This window comes from Mus pahari, chromosome 1 (assembly GCF_900095145.1).
Source record: "Mus pahari chromosome 1, PAHARI_EIJ_v1.1, whole genome shotgun sequence".
Classification (NCBI taxonomy): domain Eukaryota; kingdom Metazoa; phylum Chordata; class Mammalia; order Rodentia; family Muridae; genus Mus; species Mus pahari.
This window is the reverse complement of record NC_034590.1, coordinates 144,032,715-144,042,415: the sequence shown is the minus strand read 5'-3', so window position 1 is coordinate 144,042,415 and position 9,701 is coordinate 144,032,715. Positions and strand designations below refer to the sequence as shown.

At 41.8% G+C, this 9,701-nt stretch overlaps 1 protein-coding gene across 1 annotated transcript in view; it reads right to left on the bottom strand.

Moving 5' to 3' along the window:
• Positions 1-6,362: 6,362 nt before the first annotated feature.
• Positions 6,363-9,701, bottom strand: part of Minpp1 (multiple inositol-polyphosphate phosphatase 1) — a 28,718-nt gene continuing 25,379 nt past the window's right edge. The window contains exon 5 of the mRNA XM_021201359.2: positions 6,363-7,722. Within this exon, the coding sequence (XP_021057018.1) occupies positions 7,326-7,722 (397 nt within the window). The 3' untranslated portion in view covers positions 6,363-7,325. The remainder of the gene's footprint in view (positions 7,723-9,701) is intronic.

Sequence of the window (9,701 nt, the reverse complement as noted above, 5' to 3'; positions counted from 1 at the left end):
GGGAGGTGGCAGCAAGACTGGGCTATGCACAGTCATTCATAGGAGGAAGGCAGTGGGGGGAGGCATCAGAGACGCCAGCCACGCCCTATCTTCTAAGCAGCACTTGCTCCCCCATGCAACCCTACACAGCTGCACACTGCTACCTCAGGTGGCTGGGGGGTGGTAAACAGTTAGGCAAAGGGGCCTCCATCTTTGTAGTTTTTGAGAGGTTTACACCCCTGCTTGGTTGGGACTTCCAGTGATGCTGGTGTTTTAAGGGTCCTCTGTGTTCCATTAGGTGAGCCTGATAAACTCACTGGTTCGCAAAGCTAGGCACAGTGGAGCCATTTCTTCAGTGCTATCTGGGGTAGGACCCTATCGGGGGGTGAATACACTCCAGGAAATGTTCCCAGCCCAGAGGCCAACAGCAGTTGGAACTTGAAAAGGTTTTCCTGATTTTCTCACCTCCAGCAGGTAGATGTCTGAAGCAAAATTAGAAGCAGGTTCAAAAAGCTCCTGAGTGTGACCCCGGCGACTTCATTCTCTTTACTAGAGAACCTGAAGCCTTGCAACACGATTAGACAGTGTAGAGCCCACCTACTCCGAGGTCTGTATGCACATCTGGGAGTGTCCTGTGTTGGGCTCAACAGGACCAGGAAAAAGACAACTGTTTCTATCTCGGCTTTTCAAGGCCCTGCCTGATGGAGTCCTTTAACTCTGTAGCATGGTCCTGAGAGCCAGGGATTTCCCTCGGCCTACAGTATTTGGTTAGATTAAGGATACTGCTATTCTATAGCTAAAATAGACCAATCAGGAAGGCACCCTCACTCAGCATGATCTCCAATTGTCAACAGCTTTTGGAAGTATGCCTACTGTTCTGCCTTCTAAGGAAGGTGAGAGAAAGAAAGATCCTCTCAAGGGAGAGAAGCCAGTGGACAGACCCCAAGGATAAGAAAAAATTCAGAATCAAACAGGCCTTTCCTAGCTGCCCGTGTCTGGTGACAGATTTCACCAGTGTATGCTCAGACAGTCCACAGCTTCTTACACTGTGGGCTGCTACACCATAATTCATAAGTCACATAATTCAATGTGGGGAGAGAGTGCCCCCCAAAAAATCAGCGATAGTAAAAGGTTTCTGAAAGTACAAACAAAATTAATAAAAAAAATCAAATGTGCAACAAGTCTTGGATGATTCTATACTCTAGCCTCTCTGCAGCCCTGGTTCTGAGCACACACAAGGACTGTGTATCATGGGACACCATCCAACACCAATGGGCGCAGCCTGAAGCACCCCAGTGCAGACATGGGACAGACGTGCAGTATGAACTGCTCTGTTTTCTACTGCACATAAAAAGTTTTTACTGCACGCTAATATAGTGGGTTAATGGAAAACTGAGTCTTGGAACACTTTTCTATTGCCCACACCATATAAAGTATCAAATCCGTTTATCTTTGGATTTTATTGTGTTAGAAAGTTTGATTTTTAAGAATTGTTGTTTCTGAGTTGCCGATCTACATTTCGTAAGATTGGGATTAGGATAGAAATTCCAACAATTTCTGAAGTTACCTTAAAAATTGCCACTACCATTCTTTGCTATGTATTTATGCAAAGCAGAGTTCTCTGTATAGATTATTCAAAGCACTGATTAACTCTGAGAAATGTTGAAGATGTCCTACATTCTGCAGTATTAAGTGTTTGACCATGATTTTAACTAAGTAAAAATAAGCACACTTGGGCTGGAGAGATGGCTCAGTGGTTAAGAGCACCGACTGCTCTTCCATAGGTCCTGAGTTCAATTTCCAACAAACATATGGTGGCTCAAAACCATCTAGAGTAAGATTTGCTGCCCTCTTCTGGTGAGCAGACATACATGCAGGCAGAATACTGTGTACATAATAAATAAATATATCTTTAAAAAAAGTACTGTTGCTCTTAAAAAAATAGGCACACTTATCTTAATAGTATTTAAACTTGTTTTTTAAAAAATGTATTTATTATTATACATAAGTAAACTGTAGCTGACTTCAGACATACCAGAAGAGGGCATCAGATCTCATTGCTGGTAGTTGTGAGCCACCATGTCGTTGCTGGGATTTTAACTCAAAACCTTCTTACCCGCTGAGCCATCTCACCAGCCCCTAAACTTTCTTCTTCTTCTTCTTCTTTTTTTTTTAAAATAAAATGTAGAATTACATGTTTGTCAAAGAATGGTTTCTTATCAGCAAATGTTTGATTTTATAATATAAGTATAATATATTATATACTTATATTCTGGACTTGCATAAACATTTCTTGGGCAGAAAGAGGCCTATTATCCTAACACTGAGAGGTTGAGACAGGAGGACTGCTAAGAATCTGTGGCCAACCTAACCACATCATTGTAAATGTCTGTTTTATTTCCTCAGTTGAAGTGATGAGATGAGAGCTACACCCAAGCTGTGCAAATCCACAGCTTGGGCTGAGCCCAGAGTATTTCTTCCTCTGTTCTAAGTATCCCTAGGCTAGGCCTAGAAGCTCCTAGCCTTTGTATAATATGATCTACCAAGTTGATTGACTCAACCTGGCTTCTCTCCGCTTCTCCCTGAATTGCTCTGCTTGGCCTCATACTAACATCAGCAATCTTAGAATCTTCTGTCTTCTTCTCATTCTCTGTTCTTACTTGTGCCTAGCTTGTCCTCTCTAACCTGCCTTTGTAAATCTGGCATACACACACGCCACCTCTCTCCTCCTGTCCCCCTCCCGCCTGCTCTGCTCTTAAGTAACCTCTCCTGTGCTGTTCTAGTGCGAGTTGGGCGTATCCTCTCTTTGACTCATTCTGCCAAAACTTTAATTTGTCACTTGGTCTGCCCCTCAATTAGACGGGACTTTCAAACATGGCTGCTTCCTTCTACAAACTAACCTTACCTTTATTTGTTAGGGATTAAAGGTGTGTACTAAAGTGTGTCTGTATTCCAGCCAGATCACATAGATCTAGAAGCTCTTTGAATGTGATCCCTTGCCAGAGCAGCCATGTTGCTGGATTAAAAGTTCTCTACACATAATGAGTATTAGGTTAGCCGGGGATACACAGAAGGACTTTGTTTCAAACAACAAACAAACAAAAACTCAAAGCAAACCAACCAAATGAATGAACAAGCAAAAAGCCCTAATTATTTTTTCAAAATATTTATTTGTTGAAAGGTTCTCAAAGCACCCACATGGTATGTAGGTGTATGTACTGCTTCGAGTGTGTACAAGCTGCATATTCAGGTGTGTAGAAATCAGAGGTTGATATTGTGTCTTCCCCAGTTGTTGAGCTGAGCTCCCACATTACATTTTGGAGCTCAGAGTTTCAGTGAGGCTAGATGGCCCTTGAGCTCTGGAGACTAACCCACCTCTGCCTCCACAGCCCTGGGATTACAGACGTGTGCCATTGTGCCTGGCCTTTCACGTGGATGCCACAGATCCAAACTCAGGTCCTCGTGACTGTGCAGCAAGCACTGTTCAGACTGAGCCATCTCCCCATCCTCAATTTCCACACTGTTGACATTCAGACAAGACAATCAGTATTGGCTACGGGTCAAATACTCTTGTGATTGGCCAGCCTGCCACTCTCTTACAGTGTACTCAATAAACTTTTTTTTTTTTTNGGAAAGGAAAGGAAAGGAAAGGAAAGGAAAGGAAAGGAAAGGAAAGGAAAGGAAAGGAAAGGAAAGGAAAGGAAAGGAAAGGAAAGGAAAGGAAAGGTTGACATTAACTACAGTCCTAGTTAATGATGAAATCTAACGATTACTATCACGCTTTCATAATCTCCGACATTACACCAAGTGTTCAAAGAATCCCAAGTTATTTAGCCAGAAAAGGACACCAAGAATACTCGCTTTTCAGATAACACCTTTGGATTAAAAAAAAAAAAAAAATAAGGTTGACTTATCTTTACTCGGCCATAGGGTAAATTCAGTACTCAAACACAGAATGTACTCAGAAGATATTAGTGAATTAAAAATGCCAACTCAGGGTGACAGGATGGACCAACAGGTGACCTGGTCACCTGTACTCTATCCCCAGACTTGAGTGTAGCCAAGCCACTGCAGCAAGTTGCCCTTTGATCTTCCTACATATGATGGACACACAAGCTGTGTTGGTGCTTGAGTATATGAAAACTTAAAAAGTCCACCCACAGGACCTTTCCTTTTCAAACAAGGATACCTACTCCGACAGGGTCACTCCTCCTGATAGTACCATTCACTATGAACCTATAGGCAGTCATTTTCATTTAAATCACCACAAAAATACGCCCACAAAACAAATGTAAAAAAAAAAAAATTCTAATTTGTACTAAAGATGGGGAATCAAAAAGCCTTGTGAAAAAAATTCACAAAAGTCATTCACTCAAGAACAATACACAATCTATGACTCCTTTTTATGAAGTCATTTTCAACTAACTCCCAACAATTTTCAGTTATGCATGGCATGGTGAATACTCTAGGCAGTGAATATGGAAAACTGGATCATAGAAGCATATAGGTTCTCCAAACTGCTCTTCTCTTGTTGGGATCCACAGCATATGTTACAATGTTCATTTAGGTAAAAGAGGATTGGAAAGATGTTCATTATTTTATTTTTATATCTACAGTGTTTAAAAGTGTGAAGAGACAACACAACCAAGGGAGCTTATAAAAGAAAACATTTAATTGGGTGTTTGCTTACAGTTTTAGAAGGTTTAGTCTATGACTATCATGGCGGCAGGCAGGCAAGCAGGCATGGTGCTGGAGCAATAGCTGAGAGCTTACATCTTATCCAAAGTTGAAGACAGATCTTAGGCTTGGTGTAGGCTTTTGAAACCTTAAAGTCCAGCCCCAGTGACACACTTTCTCTAACCAGTAACCAAACATTCAATTGTGTGAGTCTATGGGGACCAATTTCACTCAAAGCCTATCTTCTTTGTAGGATTTGTATCCCGGAAGAAGGGTAAATGAATCTCTATCATGTCTGCATCGGGCAGGGTCTTCTTGTGAACAGAACTGAGTGTGTGCATTTGTGGTAATATACTAGAATAGCTTATAACCAATAAGAACTAGGTAGTTCCAATAGTGGCTAGAGAGTGAAAACCTTTATCTGTTCAGGCTAAGAAGCCTGAAGCTTCAGCAGTCCCAGTATGGTGCTGAAGGCATGGATGGATCCTGTGAATGGTTTCAATCCATGTTGGAAGCCCAAAGACGCTGGTGTCTGATGTCACTGGAGGGTGGTGACAACAGCAGCAATGGAGAAGTAGCCAGATTCACCAGCAAAAGACTTCTCCCAAATCTCTTCATACCCAGATGCTGGAGAGGACCGCCCACTCTGGAGGGTCTGTTTCTCTAATCTTGGAAGTGCCTGCTATACCTGTCAGAGGCACGTCTCTTCATTGTTAACAGTAATCACCACAGTGCCCAGCTCTGAATACTTGCTATTCTAGAATTGGCTTCTGAAAATGCTGTGCACCCTCTTTTCACAGCATGAATACCATATTTAAAGCTCCCCAGTGTTGGCTTATTGCTTTAATTATTCATCAGTGCTACTTTTTTAACCTTAGAAAATTTGGTTCAAAAAAACTGGCAATGTTATATAATCCAGTGATTAATTTTGAACATGCCTCTACCTATGTAAATTTTACTACTGGAGAATGTATATGGGTGAGCACATGCATACATGTGCACATGAGGTCAGAGAGCAGCTTGAGGGAGTCTGTTCTCTCCAACCATGTGAAGCCAGGAGATAAAACTAAAGTGCTCAAGCAGGCATCTTCATCCACCGAGCCATCTTGCTGGCCCCTCTACTTATATTTTACAAAATAGGAGAGAGTATTAAAAATCTCTTAGCTATATCCCTAAAGTCCCTAAATTAGTGCAGTTTTACTGACCAGAACATTTATCTAATTAAACATTAAAATAACTAGGAAGCATTTTAACTGGTATCAAAATGGGAAGCATTTTAGTTTTTCTTTAAGGCCTAAAATTAAATTTTTTCATTTTTTTTAACCAATGAAAATTTGGCTGAAAATATCCTCATGCACATCACACAATATTTGTCCAGACATATGTATAGCCTGACTATAGATTTATTTTCATAAGACTCCTTTCCTCAAAAGTAAACTGTAAAATTAATGCTGATTATATTGAAATTTTACTGACATAGTTTGATAAGATAAAGCATACAGTTTCAACCCAAAACCAAATCCTCTCTTTAAAAGGCATCATCTTTGAAGGGAATTCACATCAGAACAAGATGCTTTAAAATAGCCCATTCACTTAAAGAAACAAAGGAAGATTGCCCTAGGTTGCTTAGTCGAGCCAAATACTTAGAATTCCAACCCTCCACTATGACTGACTGAATTTCAATGAGAGCAGAGATGACTTGGTAGTAAAGTCACAAGAATTATATTTATTGTAGCACACACTTTTATGGTATTTGAGAGAACTCAAAATTTCTTTGATCAGGTTCAAATCTCTACAATTAAATTAGGCAGATACGGTCTTTATTTAAAAAAAAAAAAAATCCAAGCCACCAAAAGATACACTTATGTAGGATCCAGATATAAAAAGGGAAGCCATGATGGAATGAAAACGACAACCAGGCAAGAGTCAAGGAGCGTCAGCATCTGTCTGCCAGACGGGGCCTCCTATTATTACTGTTCACCCGAAACAGGTCTGATGAAATGAAGATGATTCTGCAAGCCCTCCTTGGAGGTTAAAGGCAATTACTGACAGTGCTGAAATATTTTTATAAATAACGTCAACAAAAATATTCCACACTTTCAGTTTTGCTTCAGCCTGGTTCTTGATTGCGTGTTGATTTCCTGTCTGGATGGATATTATATTAGACCTCTTTCTGTGTCAGGATCCACTCTACCACACTATGACTAAGTGATGTCATTTGTGTCCTGCATGAAGGAGAAGGAGGGAACCCAACACAGTCACTCAAGTCCCCATCTCTGTCAATCACTGCAGCTTGCCCGGTGGCCACAGTGCTTTGGTATCCAACATTTTTGAAGTGTCATTTTCTAGTACTGTTCTACGTCAGTGTCTTCTTAGGTCACTAGGAAAATCTTGGCTCTGCAAACACTGGGAGGGACAGCTGTTTCGTTGAATTAGTTTTTGTTCTGCAGAGGGCTGCTCCAGGGAAAGTCATGTCTTACCCGTATGTCCCGATCCTAAAAGAAGCTAGAAAGACCAGGCTTTATTGCTCTGCGTAGCCTTGGCTGGCCTGGAACTCACTATGTAGACCAGGCTGGCCTTGGACTCACAGAGATCCTCCTGCCGCTGCCTCTAGAGTGGCTACCCACTGCAAACACAACTGACCCTCAGTGTTGCACAGCCGAGGTTCCTCAGAGCTCATCAGACGTGATGTTCGCCTTGGGTAGGCTGCACTCTTTACTAGTTTGACAGCTCTGAAGAATGTCCCGGTAGTGGTTCTTCAGCTCCTCATACAAGCCAACAGGTTTCTGCGAGTGAGCCAAGGGTAAGACCTTTTCATTCAGCAGCATCTGTATCTGGAATTTTTCTTCAGGGGTCTGTGCGTTTTCACAATGGTAAAGCACGAATATTAGGTTTGAGGCGTAAGGAACGATGTGACCACTTCGGAACTTGCGATTAACTTGCTCCTCAAAATTGTAAGCGGTCAGAGGCTCCTTGTCCTTGAAGTAGCCCATGAGAGAGAGAAGCGGTAGGAGTGTCTCTGCATGTCCAAACTGAAGGATGACTGGAGAGGAGACCGGCTGAGACCTTCAACGAGAAATTGAAGGGGAAACTTAGAGATCTGTGCCATAAAATATAATACCTATATTTAACAGTAACTAATTCTCTCATTTTAAAATGTAATCTCATCTTTATTTATTTAAAACTATTACATCTAGTTTACACACTGGGGGGGGGGGCAGCGGGCTCACTAGTGCCGCAGCTCGGATGTGGAGGTCAGAGGCAAATGTCAGGCGTCACCTCTCCTTTCAGCACGTGTGTGTTCCAGTAGCCTGAGCTCCATGGTCAGCCGTGCCCAGCAGGCACCTCTCCCCACCGAGCCATGGGGAACGGCTTCTACTTTAAGAGTTCTTTCTATATGTAACACAAGCATATGGCTGAGTGTTAAGTTCTAGGAATTAGGATATCCACGGGGCTGCAAATCTACCCAAAATTACACACAGATGACCATTCTGTTGACAAATGGCACTGATATGCTCATGGTAGCACTTTCTGTGAGGGCTGGACAAGCTGCCCCTACGAAGACCCATCCACAGAGCGCTCCTGAAGGAGAGTGCGCTTTAAGTGTCATCTTTTATCTTTTCAAGTTTTCATTTTCCCAATGTTTACTTTTTCCCGTGTGTGTGTGTGTATGTGTGTACACCTCTGCACACACACATAGGCCAGAAGACGGTGCTGAGTGTTAGTCTCTGTATTTTCCTTTGAGACTGGAGGACTCTCCCCAAACCAAAGGCTGCCATTTTTTGGGTGGGGCCAGAAACCAGCATGCCCCAGTAATACTGTCCCTGTCCTCACAGGGCTGAAGTAACAGGCATTTGTGAGGATTGATACAATAAGCACACATGCACATGCATGTTGGGAGGAACAACGAGGAGTTCAAAGTCCTGTTAAACACGTCCAACCACAGAAGACAGTCAATCTCGGATGTGGTCCATTTGAATTAAGAGTTTGAACTTAAGAACAAGTGTGCTCTACCACTTTGCTTGCTACAACTCCAGCCCCAACCCAAACTGTAAATCTGAAGATTCTTTAAACTTAAATTGAAAAAAAAAAAAAGGTCAGTTCTCAGTTTTTTTCTTTTGTTTCCATTGCTGCCAATAATATTATAAAATCAGCATTTTTTCAGAAGTTAAGGAGCACAGTGCTTTAAAGTGTATATTGTGGGACTAGAGAAATGGCACAGTAGAAAAACACATGCTATTCTTGCACAGCCCACCTTTGCTTCTCAGCATCCACATCAGGCAGCTCACAACTGCCTGCAACTCCAGCGCCAGGGCATCGACGCCCTCTTCTGGCCTCTGTGGATACTGCATGCAGGTGTGCATGACTACACATATATAGAAATAAAAGGTAACTTTTAAAAAAGATAGCAAGTTTTTAAAACTTTTAAAAAACTTTAAAAAAGTTTTTATTGGGGATTTTGTGAACAATCAAAATGTTTATATGTTAGATTCATAAAGGAAGCCACGTAAACCACAAATAAATGATTGTCTTTTGGCATTTGACCAAATTTAAAAATAACTTATATTTTAAAATTATTTATTTATAACTGTGAGCTTTTACCCACACCCCAGTTCCCAAATAACTCAAAAGATATTTATGGGTAAATGCCTAGGCCATAAGCTAGGTCTGTTCACCAACTAGCCTGTAACTTATATTAACCTGTATATCCTATATATATGCCTGTATATACCACATGGCTGGTTACCTCTTCCTCAGAGTCTGGGTAGGGAATCCTTCCCTTGACTTTCCCAGAGGTTCCCCCTCTCTCTGCCAGATGTCCAGCCTTCTAATCTTGCCTCAGCTACTGGTCATCAGGTTTTATTGACAGGTGACGCCTTCATACAGTACGTAGGAGATTATCCCTAAGGTATTCTAGACAGTCGGTGCTGGAGAGATGTACACAGTACGTAGGAGATTATCCCTAAGGTATTCTAGACAGATGGTGCTGGAGAGATGTACAGTACATAGGAGATTATCCCTAAGGTATTCTAGACAGTCGGTGA